The 19,190-nt window shown below is 42.6% G+C and overlaps 1 protein-coding gene across 1 annotated transcript in view; it reads right to left on the bottom strand.

The window, feature by feature from the left end:
* Window positions 1–16,881: 16,881 nt before the first annotated feature.
* LOC129855343 (rho-related GTP-binding protein RhoN-like) overlaps window positions 16,882–19,190 on the bottom strand; it is a 53,470-nt gene continuing 51,161 nt past the window's right edge. The window contains exon 5 of the mRNA XM_055922894.1: window positions 16,882–17,888. Within this exon, the coding sequence (XP_055778869.1) occupies window positions 17,634–17,888 (255 nt within the window). The 3' untranslated portion in view covers window positions 16,882–17,633. The remainder of the gene's footprint in view (window positions 17,889–19,190) is intronic.

A 19,190-nucleotide genomic window follows, 5' to 3' on the forward strand; every position in this document is an offset into this window, starting at 1 on the left:
TGGTAGCGGGAAGGGACACATTTTTCTCTGATTTTAGCTGTCATACTGTAAGTTCACCCTCCAATAGAATAGAATGGATAGAAATAATGAATTTGAATTTCAACATTTCTTTATTTTACTCTCAAGGCGCCATATGCTATGGATGCATCAGGTCAATGAGAATCTTAATAGTTGGAATCCATGCTTCGGGAACAAAGGACAGTTGTGTGGCGTGTTGTAATGGAGCACCGTTCCTGCTGTGAGAGACAGAAGGCCTCATGTCTGTCTTGACTATAATTGGACCCCAAAGGGTGACAATATCTCTTTAACGATCATATATGGAAAAAGCACCGTCTAAATAATGTATTGAAACCAGCCAAATGTATGCAAGACAAAAAACATTGATATGCTTAATGCTATACCATATGTTTGGCAATGTTTATATGTCTATTGGTCTGCTATCACAAGATTCAGCGAGAGCATGTGACAGGGGGACCAAGATGGAAAGTTAGTCCTGATTCCCAGTTATAAGCTTGTAATAATATCACTATATAGGGTTGTACTTTTATGGTAGACCGCACTGAAGGAAGTGACGCCTCAAGGACGTCTCTCCCCTCTTCACGGAGTCCTACCCTGTAGACCGCAGCCTACTCCAGGTGGAAGTTGGGGTATAAATATCGACAGAGACTTTGCCTGAGCTCCTGGAAGTGTTTCGCCTGCCGCTGGTTTATTGATTGGCGATGCCCACAGGGCCTGCTATACTACTTTATCTTCTGCTGTTTTATACATTATCGCCTACTGAGGGAATCTGGAAAGGTTTCCATCAAGAAGTCGTGAATTAGACGGGATGATATTATGCATGTATGCACACGCATGCATTGTTTTAAATTGAGTCTTATGCACATATACGCTATATATAGAAAAGTATGTGGACACCCCTTCAAATTAGTAGATTCGGCTATTTCAGCCACACCCATTGTTGACAGGTGTATACAATTGAGCACGCAGCCATGCAATCTCCATAGACAAATGTTGGCAGTAGAATGTCCTTACTGGGGCCTCCCGGGTGGCGGAGCGGTCTAAGGCACTGCATCGCAGTCCTTGAGGCGTCACTACAGACCTTTGTTCAATCCCAGGCTGTGTCACAGTCGGCCGTGACCGGGAGACCCATGAGGCAGAGCACGTTAGGGTAGGGTTTGGCCGGCTGGGATTTCCTTGTCCCATCGCGCTCTAGTGACTCCTTGTGGCGGGCCAGGCGCCTGCAAGCTGACTTCGGTCGCCAGCTGGAAGGTGTTTCCTCCGACACTGGTGTGTCAAGAAGCAGTGCGGCTTGGCATTGTCGTGTTCTAGAGGAAGTATTGCTCTCGACCTTCGCCTCTACCGTGTCTGTAAGGGAGTTGCAGCGATGGGACAAGACTGTAACTACCAATTGGGGAGAAAAACAGGTAAAAGTAAAAAATAAAAACGTGGCACCGTCATAGGATGCCACCTTTCCAACAAGTCAGTTCGTCAAATTTCTGCCTTGCTAGCGCTGCCCCGGTTAACTGTAAGTGCTGTTATTGTGGAAACTTTTAGGAGCAACAACGGCTCAGCCGCAAAGTGGTAGGCCACAAAAGCTCACAGAACAGGCCGCGGCATGCTGAAGCACCGACGCGTAATAATTGTCTCGGTTGCAACACTCATTAGTCGGGAGCTTCATGAAATGGGTTTCCATGGCCGAGCAGCCGCACACAAGCCTAAGATCACTATGCGTAATGCCAAGCATCTGCTGGACCGGTGTAAAGCTCGACACCATTGGACTCTGGAGCAGTGGAAATGCGTTCTCTCGAGTGATCAATCACGCTTCACCATCTGGCAGTCTGACGGACGAATCTGGGTTTGGCGGATGCCAGAAGAACGCTACCTGCCCGAGTGCATAGTGCCCACTGTAAAGTTTGGTGGAAGGGGAATAATGGTCTGGGGCTGTTTTTCATTGTTCGGGCTAGACCCCTTAGTTGTAGTGAAGGGAAATCTTAATGCTACAGCATAAAATGATATTCCTGACAATTGTGTCCTTCCAACTTTGGCAACAGTTTGGGGAAGGCTCTTTCCTGTTTCAGCATGACAAAGCCTCCGTGCAGAAAGTGAGGTCCATACAGAAATGGTTTGTCGAGATTGGTGTGGAAGAACTTGACTGGCCTGCACAGAGCAAGTCTCTGCAGCAATGTTCCAACATCGAGTGGAAAGCCTTCCCAGAAGAGTGGAGGTTGTTATAGCAGCAAAGGGAGGACCGACTCCATATTAATGCCTATGGTTTTGGAATAAGATGCTCGACGTGCAGGTGTCTACATACTTTTGGCCGTGTAGTATATATGTCTTTGAGCATTTCCTATATAAATGTAATATGTTGATTTGATTTAGTTTTGTTGCGTCACCATGAAGTCGGTCAAGTGTTCTTGGCTAATGTCTAATTGTCTGGTCTGATACCCCAAGTCCTCGAGTCCAAGTCCTTAGCGTCCATGTCCTTTACATTACATTACCGTTCTCCTAGCAGCGGGATATTATGCTTGTATTTGGTTAGTAGAGACCCTACTGAGTATTTCCCACCCCACTTTAGCTGAGAAAGGTATAAAAGTTCTCTACAAGCCAATATGTTTCCCATGTACAGTCTATTAGTGTATTGCATTTGGGGCTATGGAGGGGGCGAAGAACGACGTGGTGCTGGAAGTTCCAAGTCATGAAAATCAAGTTCTAGACTCAAGTTGCCAAATACAAAACATTCTTAACCCCCCTTTTGGAACATCTACAATTTCATAATTATTCATAAACCTTCAGTTTAAAGAATGAAGTGAACGCTTCGGACATACCATTGACGACCAAGAATAGCTGTGAGAATTCAGCTGAAAGCACTCTGAAATCTTGCATTTAAAACAAAACAAAATGCCAGTGTCCTCATTACAGCGCTCCGTCTCCAACTTGAACAAGGCGGTTGTTGACTCCATCATGGCCGAAAAATAGAAGAAGAAAAAATTGTCACACTTCTGACTTGCGGGCCTTTCAAATGCCAGATGTGCACTTTGGTGTGACGGAGCCCTGAATGCTGTTTTCAGCATTTCCCCCAAAGTCACAGAGAAACATTGGAGTATGGATTCAGCTTAACTCTTTGACAATAGCATGCATTTTATTGGAGACAAGAAGAAAAAACACTGAATTAGGCCTCAGCTCTTTCAGTACTTGTCTCAATGTGACATTGTTTCTCTGTCCCAAACACTGCACATAGCCATCAGCTGAGTTATTGCCCTGTTTTACGAGAGTGATTTTTAAGGACCAAACAACAATGGACATATTCAAATGGTTCAATAGACAATGGCCAATGTGCATAAAGATGTCGGAATTCAAACATAGTATGATGTCATTGTTTTAGCCATAGAAATAAAATGAACAGAACAGGCGTGGAACCTCTAACCCTGTCAATTTGACTGGTATACTCATGGGTCCACTCGCAATGGCTGCCTGATATTGTGACGCACTCATTTCCATGGTGATGTAGAATGTTTATTGAAATTGTTACCTGATGTAGTTCATTCAATGGAATGTATTTTTGTAATGCCTATTTGAGTTGAATCAACAAATCACAGCGCATATTGATGTGTACATGTCCTGCTTTGCTCCTATGCAAGTATACCCAATGGCTGCCAGTCCACCCATTATGCAATCATTGACTTGAATGGGGCATCCCATTCTATTCATTCTGTTTCTATGGCTTTAGCACTATCTACTGAGTTTTTAAATTGGGATCAACATGGTTCAATGCACCAATATATCGGCAATATGTACTTTTTTTCTCTCAAATTGGCAACATCTTGGAGATAAAATTAGGATGATGTATACTGTACTAATGCTGATACAAAAAAAGATTAATGGAGAGCAATGTATAGTACAGCGAACTTAGCCAACAAGGCATTTGTTGTAAGTGTATGGGGACCGCCATACTTCTTGCGCCTCATGGAGCAGCGCAGAGCTGTTGAAGGCAGTTTGTGCTTATACAGGACCTGCCGCCCCCCACCTACCATCAACCAATCAGTGTGGAGCTATACGTAGGTATATTGAGCCCTCGCATTGTTATAAAATGTGGGAGGTGCACAGCGGTGCAGTAAAGAGTTGCCCATCTCTGGTCTAAGCCAGATGGTTAACTGGGCCAAAAAACCTGTCTTCTCCAGCTGGTGGCGTTTTCCTTACCTTTGCACACCAAGCAAGGCGTTTTTGCATGGAGGTGAAGAGTTTGAATGGCTTATTTGCTTTATTATGTTTATTTGATCTAATAAAGTTTCGTAATGCTAAGGTTGTTACGAGTGTACTGATATAAGTAGGACACGTGACATCCCAACAACTTTGAGAAAAAAACACTTATCACAGTTGTCGCGAGGTGGTGAAGCATATTCATGACATGAGGAAAGTAGAATAGCATCTCTCGCCATTGAATACAGGCAATTGACGTCAACACCACACGATTATTCAAAAAAGTATTAAAATAACGATATGTATCTACCAATCCAAAGAGAGGAAAGGGCGCGAGCTTGACAGCCCGCCGTTCCACTCTGTGGACAAGAAATCCCATTTTTAGGGTGGAAACATAGGTGTCTCTTCATATCCAAAACTCTGATCTAAAGCAGGCGTCCGAGCGGATTGTCGGGGGCCGGAACATAGTTATGATAATCTGTACACTGCAAATTGACCACAACTATGCCCAAAAATGGATTTGTTATTTTCAGAAGCAGTCATATCTCAATTAGAGGTCAACCGATTAATTGGAATGGCCGATTTAATCGGGGCCGTTTTCATAACAATCGGAAATCGGTATTTTTGGGCGCCGATTTTACGTTTTTTTTTTTACACCTTTATTTAATATTTATTTAACTAGGCAAGTCAGTTAAGAACACATTCTTATTTTCAATGGCGGCCTAGGAACGTTCTGCCTCAGATTTTTAACCTTGTCAGCTCGGGGAACCAATCTTGCAACCTTACAGTTAACTAGTCCAATGCTCTAACACCTGATTACATTGCACTCCACGAGGAGCCTGCCTGTTAGCGAATGCAGTAAGTTAAGGTAAGTTGCTAGCTAGCATTAAACTTATCTTATAAAAAACAATAAATCAATGACTGTCATTGCTCCAATGTGTACTTAACCATAAACATCAATGCCTTTCTTAAAATCAATACACAAGTATATATTTTTAAACCTGCATATTTAGCTAAAAGAAATCCAGGTTAGCAGGCAATATTAACCAGGTGAAATTGTGTCATTTCTCTTGCGTTCATTGCACGCAGAGTCAGGGTATATGCAACAGTTTGGGCCGCCTGGTTCTTTGCGAACTCATTTGCCAGAATTTTACGTAATTATGACAACATGGAAGGTTGTGCAATGTAACAGGAATATTTACACTCATGGATGCCACCCGTTAGATAAAATACGGAACGGAATAAACGTTTTGTTTTCGAGGTGATAGTTTCCGGATTAGTCAAAGGTATATGGTTTAGAGAGAAATAGTCGACGCGTTATAATTCCTGTAATAACTTGCGGCTGAATTTGAAAGGGGTTCCTTTGTTATTTTACCGTTCATGTCTTCCATAGAGAATGTCTTGATCTACTTCAAATAAGGTCTGTGTTTCGTGCAGGCTTAAACCGCCTCGACGTTTTGATACCCGTGTAAATCTCACTAGGATAAGGTAACGTTTGTCAACATATTTTCATAAATCCACTCTACAATTTTTTTTATCTTCGCTTATATTTAGCCAATATTGATCAGAGTTACCTTGTCCTATGGATATCTACACAGTTATAAAATTGGCACGGTGATGTAAGCCTACACGAAACACAGACCTTATTTTGAGTGAATCTAAAAATATCCTATGGAATAAATGAAGGAACCGCTTTTCAGATTTTGCTAAAAGGTGTCATGGGAATTATGACTCGCACTTTGGTTGTCAATTCTTACCATGCCCATTATTAAAATAGGATTTCCTGCATATAGAAATTAAAGTTTTTGTTTTCAACATTCATCACAGGTAACTTAAACTCTATTTTTATTCAAACAGTTGAGAGTATTTGTCTCCTAAGCAGACTCTACAGTATCATTGTCACTTCAGAGCTGTGTGTGTATTTATGTATTATATTAAGTTAAAATAAGTGTTCATTGTTCATTCAGTATTGTTGCAATTGTCATTATTACAAAAATGTGTGTGTATGATATATATTTTTATTTTTTTAAATAAATCGGCAGATTTAATCGGTACCGGCTTTTTTTGTCCCCCAATAATCGGTATCGGCATTGAAAAATCTTAATCGGTCGACCTCTAGTCTCAATGTAATAAAGATCTGAAATGGTCACGTTTCTTTTTTTATTCATGGGAATACTTGGAACAGATTTCCTACATGAAACTCATTTTTAGCTGAATTCCTGGTGATTTGTCTTTTTTATCCAAAACTTTTAGTTGGGCCAAAAGAAATCACTCAGGACGGTTTTGGCCCACATGCCACCTGTTGCCGACCCCTGGTCTAAAGTCTGCGTGAAGGAAAGGACATTCTCGCCTCAAGTTCAGTTTTTATAAATGCCAACTCTTGCGGGAAAAATGGCGCATGCACATTTTAAGGTATATTTTGTACATATGCACGGTATATATGGTGTCATTTTTGAGTCTGCTTTTCTCCTCGTTTAACACCTGATTTACTTAATAAAAGGCACATCTCAATAGGTTCAGGTATGTCATGACATAGCACAGGTGGGGGGAGGGGGCTTTCCTCTTGTTCTCTATTTCTCTACTGCTCCTCAAGTAAGGGGTGAGGCTGATGACATCACGGATTCCCATCAGATGAATTTCTTGAATGCCTTACTCGAAGTTTGCAGTTGTGTAAAAAAACTAAACTGTTTTGCTCAACTTATTTTTTTGTTCTTTAGTGTGTGTACTGTAGCTAGTCTTGAATGATGGGGCAAAATGTTGATTTCTGCCTAAATAGACATACCCAAATGTAATTATTTTTCATGAGATGGCCATAAACAATAACTGGTAATGTTGCAGAGTTTAGAAAGGTCTGGAACTCACCTGTCTTGTAAAAATATAACAAATTGCTGAGGTGTACTCACTTTTGAGGACACAAGCTCAAGCGCATAGTACAAGTATTATGAAAATTTGAAAAATCACTGGGGCAATAGTGCTTGAAATGACTGAAATGCTTTCTAAATATAGTAACAATCAAATTATAAACAACATATAACCTTTAGCCTTTCTTATAACTCTAAAATAAATGTGATCAAACTTAGTAACAGTACAATATTTCCTGTAACTGACAAATACCTTTCTCCTAAACGTCCACTGAGCGGTGCAGACCCACGATTCAATTGTGTGCAGATTCATTACAACTTCAGCTTTAAGCACAAAGTGACTTCATCCTGGCTGTGACCAAGAGAAAGTGGACATGTTTCAATTCTATGAAATTATTTAGTATTTCGTTTTTTTATGTTGTGACATCTAAATACGGCTGAGAATGTCACAGCGTGATGAAATGACAACTGTTGGATTCGCTAGACTGTCACCTTTTCGCTGAAAATGTGGTAGCGGAGAGCAGACAAATGGGACTTTCTGACACTATAAGGCACGGAAGCCTAAGATGTTCACAGTGCGCTTTGTAAAACAAAATGTCAATCGGAAGCAGTCCAGAACCGCTTAAAGTCCCCCATATAGGGCTTAACATCTAAGAGGCTCTAGACCAATGTTACAGAATTCACGGGCAGTCCAGCGTATTTAGGTTGGGGGAAAAGTTGATGCAAAACATTGTTGAATTCAGAAGTTCAGCTGAAAGGTCCACAACAATTTGCAATAGTTTGAGTTTCTGTAAGATAAAACAGTCTTGCCAAATTACATAAATTACTGCAAAAAAATGAAAACATTCTTTTTTTTATTTTTATTTTTAAATTTTTATCCCATTTTCTCCCCAATTTTTTTGTGGTATCCAATCGCTAGTAATTACTACCTTGTCTCATCGCTACAACTCCCGTACGGGCTCGGGAGAGACGAAGGTCGAAAGCCATGCGTCCTCCAAAGCACAACCCAACCAGCCGTACTGCTTCTTAACACAGTGCGCCTCCAACCCGGAAGCCAGCCGCACCAATGTGTCGGAGGAAACACCGTGTACCTGGCCCCCTTGGCTGGCGCGCACTGCGCCCGGCCCATGAGACAAGGATATCCCTACCGGCCAAACCCTCCCTACCCCGGACGACGCTATGCCAATTGTGCGTCGCCCCACGGACCTCCCGGTCGCGGCCGGCTGCGACAGAGCCTGGGCGCGAACCCAGAGACTCTGGTGGCGCAGTTAGCACTGCGATGCAGTGCCCTAGAGGGGAGGCCCGAAAACATTCTTTTAACACAGTAAATAGACCAGCTTATGTAAAATAATTGACTGTATGGGTAGGCTACAGTATTTCTAAGTAAAAGTAGCATAACATTGTAAACCTATTTAATCTCAGAGCCTATACCAAGGCAGGATATAGAAACACTATAATCTATAAACAACATATTGACAAACAATTCATCCTTTCCATAGGAGTGTGGGCTGTAGCCTTCTTTTTAAATTGTTTCCAATATAAAATCAATCTTACAGAATTTGCGGACATGCACTCGCTACAGGCAGCATTCATGTTTAGTTTGTTTTGATATTTTCCAGTGTCTTTGTCAATCGGCCCACACCTCTACAGAAATGTGATGAAATATGACATTGCTCCTTCTTTTACAAGCTGTGCTTGGCCTAATTCCAATCGTGCCAAATTATATAGCAAATAAAGGGCGTTATTGACACCATAAAAGGTGAACGGAGGGTGTATTTCCGGGCATGAGTTTTAATGCTGTTCACCCTGTGCACAGTTTTACTACAGGTCTTATTTATGAGGGGAAACATGGGTATGCATGGCGTGCGGAAGTTTATATTTCTCAATCTTTTTAGACCTATTCTTTTCAGAAATGGAGCACGCAGATATTTAATGTGAAATGTATGCGGAGGTCATGAGCCCTATGGGCCCGGGTCAAAAGTAGGGCAATATATAGGGAATAGGGTGTCATTTGGGACGAAACCATTGTCTTGTTAATAGCTCTACATAAAGAGCGTTGTAACCTAGTGATCAGACATTTTGTACCAAACGATTAAGTGTGCATTGAACAAAATCATTCAGCTGACATGTGGAAAGAAAGGTGGACAGATTGTTGAAATATTGATGTGGAGGGAATGGTAGGAAGCGCTAAGGCTAGGTTACATCCCTTTGTGAATGATGCTGTTGAAATGTATTACAAGGGAAATTAGCTCTAAACAGTCTGTGAGGCCATCTGGCATGACTGCTTGTGTGTGAGATTTGTATGTACTATATACCAGGGCCACTTTGGTTTTAGAAGTGATGTGTGTAGGGGAGACTCCAAACAGCCTACCTAACCCCCTCAGATGTGTCCGCATGGTCCTAAAGCACACCGTTGCCTTGTTTTGTGAGGGACGAAAATTCTATTTCAGAGTGTGGGGAGGACCTGTCCCCAGTGAAAGTTGCGACCCTGCTATATACTCTCCATGTGCTTGTAGCATGTTTCAACGCATGATTGTATGTGTGTAGGGTAGATGAGACATAATAGACTGGTTGCCTTGATCATCATGACCAAATCAAATGTATTTATATAGCCCTTCTTATATCAGCTGATATCTCAAAGTGTTGTACAGAAACCCAGCCTAAAACCCCAAACAGCAAGCAATGCAGGTGTAGAAGCACAACCAGCCTGAAACCTGAAGACAACTTGTTTGGCACCTGGGTGAACAGTTAGCCACTTAGCCTAGCAAGGATGACTGTCTTTGAGGTGATTTGAATCTATGCTTTACTATGCACCTTGGCCCTACTTACTGGTATATCTGGAGCAAATGTTGTTTTCCCCAAAAATTATATTCTGCAGCAGTGTGAACAGATATCAGGTTCATTTTGTTCAGTATTGTTGTTGGTGACTGACAGCCTCAGTCACTACAGTGTGCTGTGTCACAGTTCAGTTCCTATTTAAAAAATAACTACACCCGCTGCCAGGGAAGCTCAAATTAAGATATTCATGGAGAGTTCTTCCCATAAATATTTTCTCTCTCCAGGTAGGTTTCCATCTAAATGGTGACAGATTTTTTATGCGCATATTCAAAAATATGCATAATGAAAATATGCGCTATTTCCCACCAGTGGTGTTTTTCCACCAAACAGACGTGGTACGGATAAAAATCAGTGTGTGATGAGGTAGTGCACACAATACATTTTTCACTTAAGTTTCCATGTACCGATGAAAAATCTCAAGTTCAATGTGTTTCCATCACATTTTCACTGATAGCTTCGTCACAAAAACTGTTGCGTTAAATAGCAAATGTGCCTACTCTGCTCTTGGTACGTGCACTCTAGCCAACAGCTGGCAGATACAATGCAGGTAGGCTTGTCTACATGATGAGATTATTATGGATAAGAGCGATTTAATATTATTTGCCAAACAGCAGTCAAGCATCATGTCACCAGAATAAGATATTTATTGGAAAGGAGCAGCAAGCTCATCACCTTGCACTTTCACCACCCTGTGAAGTTCACAAGTTATTTCAGCTGTAGCCTGATAAACTGCACGGTTTCCTGAGTTGTAGTGGGAGGACAGCACACCAACCATATCATCGACTGACTCCCAAGTTTACTTAGATAAGATGGTTATTATATCAATATTTGCTCATTAAGGTGTTTCTATCGCCATTTGTCGCGTAATTAACTTTATCGACACAAACATCCCACCATGTTGAACTAACAAATTATCTGTCGGCATTTATTAAATTGGTTTTTATATGGTATGAATTTACTCGCATAAAAACTGTGAATAGAAACGCGGTTACTGTAGGTAGGCCTGTGGTATTTAAGTGCTGTCTGTGTCTGGGATGTTCATATGAGGATGTGTGTCTGCATGTGTGTGTATACAATCAATCTTGCAGAATTCACGGACAAGCACTCGCTGTTGGCAGCATGCATGTTTAGCTTGAAAAAAATCACTGCAAAATATAAAAACATTCTGCACACAACTTTACAGAAATGTGATCAAATATGCTATTGCTCTTCCTTTTACATATTGCCGTGGCCTAATTCCAATAGTGCCAAATTATACCGCAAATAAAGGGCGTTATTTTCACCATGAAAGGTGAAAGGAGAGCGTTTTCCGGGCGGAGTCTTGATGCTGTTCACCTGTGGACAGTTTTATTACAGGTCTGATTTATAATGGGAAACATGCTTATGTATGGCGTGTGCCAGGTTTATAAAGCTTAATGTTTTTTTGACTTACCTATCCCTTTCAGAAATGGCGCAGGCAGATATTTAGTGTGAAATTTACGCAAAGGTTATAAATGAAGCCTCTGAGCCCTACGGGCCCGTGTCAAAAGTAGGGCACTTTATAGGGAATATGGTGTCATTTGGGAAGAAGCCATCGGCTTGCTAATGGCTCTACACAAAGGAGCTTTGTAACCTAGCAATCACACATTTGTACCAAGCAAAAGTGGGCATTAGAAAAAAAATTATTCATCTGACATACGGATCAGTGTGGAAAGAAATGTGTACCGATTGTTAAAATATGGATGTGGAGGGAATGGTACGGAGCGCAAAGCCTGGACTGCAGGCTAGGCAGCATCCCTTTGTGAATGATGCTGCTGCTGTTGAAATATATCACAGGGGAAATTAGCACTAAGCAATCTGTGAGGCCATCTGGCGTGATGCTTGTGTGTTAGATTTGTATGTATTACATAGTATGTGTGCTGGTAGAATGTTTTTATGTATGTATGTGTGTAGATGAGACGTCATAGACTGGTTGGCTTGATCACCATGACCGGGCTGAGACCTGAAGACAGCTTGTTTGCCACCTGGGTGAACAGTTAGCCACTTAGCCTAGCAAGTAGGATGGCTGTCTTTCAGGTGATTTGAATCTAATGTTATTTTACCATGCATCTAGGCCATACTTAGTTGTATATCTGCAGCAGATGTTGTTTTCCCAAAAATTCATTTCTGCAGCAATGCGAACAGATACTGTATCGACACTGAACAAAAATATAAAATAATAATTCAAAATGAAAATGGACAATTCACTCTGATCTTTGTCTGTTATTCACTCTGTTGTTTGGCTTTGCCTAACCCTATATACTGAACAAAAATATAAATGCATCATGTAAAGTGTTGGTCCCATGTTTCATGACCTGAAATAAATTATCCCAGAAAATGTCCATATCCACAAAAAGCTTATTTCTCTCAAATTCTGAGCATAAATTTGTTTACATCCCTGTTAGTGAGCATTTCTCCTTTGCAAATATAATCATTTGCAAATATAATCGTGTGGCATATCAAGAAGCTGATTAAACAGCATGATCATTACACAGGTGCACCTTGTGCTGGGGACAATAAAAGGCCACTCTAAAATGTGCAGTTTTGTCACAACACAATGCCACATGTTTGAGGGAGCATGCAATTTACAGGTTGACTGCAGGAATGTCCACCAGAGCTGTTGCCAGATAATGTAATATTATTTTCTCTACCATAAACTGCCTCCAACGTTGTATTAGAGAATTTGGCAGTACGTCCAACCGGCCTCACAACCACAGACAACGTGTAACCACGACAGCCCAGGTTTCTTCACTGAGTGATCGTCTGAGGAAGGGGGGTGGGGTGCTGAGGAGTATTTTTTTGTATGCAATAAAGTCATTTTGGGGGGGGAAACTCACCCAGTGGGTGGACCTGGCTCCCAAGTGGATGGGTCTATGCCCTCCCAGGCCCACCTATGGCTGCGCCCCTGCCCAGTCATGTGAAATCCATAGATTAGGGCCTAATGAATGTATTTCAATTCCCTGATTACAGTTCATATAAGGAAACTCAGTGAAATTGTTGCATGTTGCATTCATATTTTTGTTCACTATAAGTGATGTCTGGGATGTTCATATGAGGGTGTGTCTGCGTGTGTGTGTGTCGTCAACATTCCGTAGTCTCACCACTGTGAATAGAGTGCAGCTGTCTGTGATGAGCCGATTGCTCTCTCGCGATTACCCGCCTCTCTAGCGGCAGAGGTAACGTTTCAGCAACCTTTTTGGAACATCCCTTACTCACAACCTCACACACACACAGAGACACACAAACTGACTCTCTCACACACAAAGTGAACTCCCTCACACACACACACACACACACACTGCTGCAGTGCAAACATCGCTATTACCTCACAGGAGCCAGAGGCCCCTGTCAACTCCACACACACTCCGTAGTTACATTGTCGGAAACACACTTGTGTGTGTCACCCTGGTGTGTGTGTATATCTGTTTATCACGCTGCATATGGGTGTGGAAAAGAGTTACCCGTCGGTCCTGGAGCCCTGCGCTGGTTGTCTCGAACTGTTGTGTGGAGAGCAGGAGGAGAGTTCGAGCCCTCGCGGACACAGGCTTCAAATATGTTTTACCTGCTCAATTTTACATGCTGTCTAAATGGGTCATGCATTGTTAATGCCTCACTCTCTCCACAGACATGGCAGCCGTAACCATCGCATTGTCATAATGGCTTGCGTTACTGGAGTAGGATGACGTTACACTGATCTGAAGTCAGTTTTGCTTTGTTCCCCCATAATGGTTAAGGTAAGGCATCGGGGAGGGTGAGCTGATCCTAGATCCGTGCCGAAGGGTAACTTCTGTTTGGAGCAGCATATTACAAAGCGATTTTATGGGCTCTTAGCACTGATTTACAGTCAGTTTTACGTTTTCTCCCCTAATGGTTAATGTTAGGCATCGGGGGGTGAGCTGATCCTAGATCTGTACCTAAGGCTAACTTCTATTCCACAGTTTTATGGCAGCTGACACAATGCAAGCGGGAGCCACCATTAAAGATGCAGGAGGGTCTGGTCAGGGAGAACCACTAATCATGCAAGTTTATGGTGGGATTAAAAGGAAAGATGGACCCCCTCTCTAAATTGTGTGTGTGTGGAGCTAATGATATAAACTGGAGGCTCTATGGGCCTCTGTGTAGTTAACATTTCATATAGTATGTAGGTAGACAATACACCCCTCCCTCCCTCTAGCATCCGACTATGTGTACGTACACAGACACACCGTCTGGTTCTCAGTCCTGTGGGGCATGTTGACAACAGGTGACATATCATAATGTTTGTGTGTGTGTGAATCTGCTCCAGGGGAGAACTGCTTTGACTTGGTGTGTGTGTGTATATGTGTGTGTGACTGTTTTTTTCCAATGGTAAACAGCCTGAGTAAGACATCTTCTGTTATCCACCATCATTGGTTCTGAGTTTCATGTTAATGCTTACAGTATTCTTATGAATGCCTTTTTTTATAAGGTTTTTGTTTGTCGGATCTCATTGTTATAGTGACATTTGTCAATAAAACTCGTGAATTTAACTTTTTATGTCAAATTGGTTTACATTTGACCTGTAGCCCTGGTTGTCCTGAAAAGAAAACAGTAACACGCTTACTGGCCCAATGTGTGCGCCTCATATAAAAAATTATTTTTTTGTCTGTACATGGACAGTGATTCACAGGGTGGAGGTGACGGAGGAGGTAGAACTGAACTGGCCTCGTGGTTTGTGGGTGAGTGTGTCGAAGCTGAGACCAACGAGAGGCACGCTAGAGGTGCGAGCCACAAGGCCCTGACCAAGGTAAGCCGGCCAAAGAGCCGTTTCTAAGCCAGTGAGCAAACGCATCCTAATGAGGGTCACTGACTGGAGGTTGATCCCCCGCACGTTAGACAGAGCTGGCAGGTGATTCATCAAACTCATGCAAACCAGTTGGCCTATGTTACACACATTTCATCCAGGGTGGTGTTCATTTGGGTGCACTGTAGCAAAACATTTCGCAGCGTAAAACGAAAGCAAAGCATTTAGTTAGCATTGCACAAGTTCAGAAACCTTGTTTCACTCAGTTTCTGACCATTTTCTTCCGTTTTCTCTCCTAAGCCTGACCCAGATGAGTGCAATGCTGTTGCTGAGGTGACTGGAATTCGGATGGCATTGACCCCAATGACACAATTGTGAACAGACTGTGGTCCACGCTGTAGGAACACTAGCCGCTTCAGGCGGTTCAAGTAGAGTCACATAGAGGACAAGGAGGAGATGGGGTGAGTGTTTGCTAAACATGGCCACTACCCTTTGGGTAAAGGAAAGGGACAAGACAACAAGTTGAGGGCAGACAGAATGGAAGTTTGTCATCTGAATGTTTGCTGAAGGCTCAGGCAAGGGGATGATGACTGTGTTAGTCCACACAGTAGCTCTAGGGTGTAGAATTAGATGCTGGAGTTGACTAGTATTGTGTTATTGGAGGTTTTGGAGCTGACTAGTACTGATGAACTAGAACCTACTAGTACTGCGTTAGGGAGTAGAATGTGTTGGAGCTGACTAGTTCTGGGTTGCAGAGTGGACTGTGTGTTGTAGTTGATTGACTCGCTTTAGGTTATGGAGTAGAATGTAGTCACGAAAACAGAAATATCTTCGCGTCTAAAGCCACTTGCTCACTCCAATGACAAATACATTAAAAAGGATCAATAAAATACTGTATATGTACAAGTGTGGACCAAAATGGGTTTATTAAAAGCTCTGGTGAAAGCTTAGACCGTGATACAAGACCATGGCTTGCAATACCAGAGTAAGTCTCTGTGACTGGAGGCCAACACTGGCCTTGCCTTGGGCGCACCGCGCGACCTCGCACTCCAAGCCGCATGGAGACATCGCGGTGACGCTGTGAACTGTCACTTTGTGAAATGACACTGCTCACAGAGGCGGTAACTTGCTGGGGGGGCTCCGCTGCATGGAGGGAGGGAGAGAGGCGGGGGAAGGATTTAGGAGGAGAAACTGTGGTGAGCTGTGAGCACTAGAAAATGTCACAAAAATCTCACACTAGAGGGCTCAAGTCTACCGACTAGGCACCAGTCTATATGTGTAGTGTTACGATAGAACAACGGTTTAGATTGAAGCACTAGAACTTAACTGGATGTGCTATACTGTTGTTAGCCTACTTATCAGAACAAGGCTTTTTGACTTCGAGAGTAACTCAACGTTTCAAAGCTGGAATTCTAGTATTTCAGTTCTGGTTGACTGAATCAAATACAAGTAACTGCCAAAATAAAGGAAACACGTGAGTAAATGAAGGATACAACATATATTGAAAGCAAATGCTTCCACACAGGTGTGGTTCCTGAGTTAATTAAGCAATTAACATCCCATCATGCTTAGGGTCATGTACTCTTAAAAAATTGCCAGTTGTCCATTATTTTGGGTACCATGGCTAGAAGAGATCTCAGTGGGTTTAAAAGAGGGGTCTCAAATGAGCATTGTGTGTGTGTGTGTGTGTGTGTGTGTGTCAGTCACCAGATCTCAACCCAATTGAACACTTATAGGAGATTCTGGAGAGTTGCCTGAGACAGTGTTTCCACCACCATCAACAAAAACACAAAATTATGGAATTTCTCAAGGAAGAATGGTGTCACATCCCTCCAATAGAGTTCCATACACTTGTAGAATCATTGAAGCTGTTCTGGCAGCTCGTGGTGGCCCAATGGCCTATTAAGGCACTATGTTGGTGTTTCCTTTATTTTGCCAGTTACCTGTGTATCAGCTACTGTGAGAAAATATAACATTGTCAGTGTTATGTGGTTTATACATGGCTGGCTATGTAGCAATAGCATGTTAAGGCCAACAACTTGAAGTTAACATTGCCTTAATGTTGTGGGTTGGGTATTTTCATGGTACCAAATCTAATTCTTTATCTCACTTATTCAAAACAATGTATGTTTCTGGTCTCTGTGTCTTTGGATCCTGAGGGAGCTGGATGGATTACAGTCATGTTAACAAATAATAAAACCAGGGTTAAATTCTCTTCATTTAGCAGAGAAAGTTACTTTATTTCAGCACCACACATACAGCAAGACATATAGCAAAAACTGTGTTATAACCATTTTCCTTCTGAGATTTCCCTCAAATATAATTGTTCAAATAAGAAATGTTAATTTTCAGTAACACATCAATGTTATCTGGTGTCAGTGATTTGTTACGTTTTTTTCCCTCCAAAGCACTTGTGGGTTTAGAACATTTGTGTCACGTTGGCCCATTGTTTGTTTTTTGTCGCTCTGGGCACGAAACCTTGGTTTGTTAAGCTTCATCTCGTTGTCTCTGATGGAATAGTAATATAATTCCCCGACATTTAAGTCGGTACAGTTTGTGTGCATGTTTTTGTGCTTCATTTAGTTAAACACTTAAATAGAATGCCATCTCAGGACAGGACACGACAGAATAGAAAATAATTCCAGGACAATCTCATTACAATTGGCTCGTCTGAATTTTCCCAACCACTTCATTCTTTTTTCCCCATCCCCTCATATTTTCTCTCTCACTCTATTCCTATAGCCAACAAATCCATGTTTTTGTCCATGTTTCTCCATTGTTCTTTCTCCACAGGTTGATGGTTTAAAAAGGAAAATCGTCGTCATCGCTGCAATGACCTGCATTCATTAGCAGCGATAAAAAAAAAATTCAACCAATAAATAAAGTACATTTATAATATACATTGTCTCTTTTGTACATCGTTTGGGTCAGTTGGTACAGTCTGGCCAGTCCAACCCCTACATGAGTACACAGCTCTTGGCCCGGTTCTTTCTCATGGCGGGGGGGTGCTCCAGAACCTCAGTCCGGGGCGGTTGCTGGGAGACCCGCTTGAGGCCGCGGCGCGAGCCGCTGCGTTTTAGCTGGGGGCGGTGGAGGCGCGTTACCGAGGTCAGGGTGGTGACGTGGAAGACGTCGCGGACGCTGTTCTCCGAGTACTTGGACGTGCACTCTGTGTAGGCCACGGCGCCGATCTGCCTCGCCAGGGTAGTGCCCTGGAGATGGAGAGAGATGAAGAGTCACGTTAAGAAAGTTGAATTTACACTTTTGACAAGGGTGAGAACACAGAGAGTGGTTTATAGGAAGAGAGGGTGAATTAATATGAGGTAGAGAGAGTATGTGGATTCAAACATACAGGGCTTATTTCATGGCTTTTTTTTACGGGTGGCAGGTAGCCTAGTGGTTAGAGCGCTGGGCCAATAACTGAAAGGTCGCTGGTACGCCCTTGAGCAAGGCACTTAACCCTAATTTTCCCCAGGGGTGCCGTACTACTATGGCTGACCCTGTAAAACAAAACATCCATTGCATCTATCTGGTATATGTGACAATAAAACATTTCTCATTTATTTTTTTATGGGATTCAATGCCTAGAACGATGCAGATAAAAATCTATGTATGTTCCATACTGGTCATTTGAGTAAATCCCATCTAGTCACATAAACGTGTCGCTCTGGTCTATGCAGACCCTTGTTGCGTTCCAGGTCATCTTTATTACAGTCTCGCTGCACAGATGATCAGATCTCACAGTGTTTCACGTCTCAGGAACTCATTGGTATGATAAAGCGATCTTCTGAGATGTGCTCCACAAAAAAGACCACCTTGAATGGGCCCATTATCTCTGAGAGATGAGTTGGGTCACCGGGTCTCTCTCTCCCCCCCCCCATACGTAGCATACGTTCTTATCCAGAGTGACTGCATTCATCTTAAGATAACTAGGTAGGACAACCACATATCACAGTCATAGTAAGTACATTTGACCTCAATGAAGGAGCCATAAGCAAAGTCAGAAAAAAAAAACGTAAATTGCGAGTGTTAGTTCACGAAAGGCTTCTTGAAGAGGTAAGGTTTCAGATGTTTTCGGAAGATGGGCAGGGACTCTTGTTCTAGCTTCAAGGGGAAATTGGTTTCACCATTGGGGTGCCAGGACAGAGAAAAGCTTGGACTGGGCTGAGTGGGAGCCAAGAGATCAGAGGTGGCAGACCGTTCATGTTTTTACATTTTTTTAACGAGGCAAGTCAGTTAAGAACAAATTCTTATTTACAATGATGGCCTACCCCGGCCAAACCCGGACGACGCTGGGCCAATTGTGCGCCGCCCTATGGGACTCCCAATCACGGCCGAATGTGATACAGCCTGGATTCAAACCAGGAACTGTAGTGATGCCTCTTGCACTGAGATGCAGTGCCTTAGACCGCTGTGCCACTCAGGAGCTGGGGTGTAGAGCATAGCCTGAAGGTAGGGAGGGGCAGTTCCTCTTGCTGCTCCATAGGCAAGTACCATGGTCTTGTAGTGGATGC

The sequence above is a fragment of the Salvelinus fontinalis genome, chromosome 1 (assembly GCF_029448725.1).
Source record: "Salvelinus fontinalis isolate EN_2023a chromosome 1, ASM2944872v1, whole genome shotgun sequence".
Taxonomy (NCBI): domain Eukaryota; kingdom Metazoa; phylum Chordata; class Actinopteri; order Salmoniformes; family Salmonidae; genus Salvelinus; species Salvelinus fontinalis.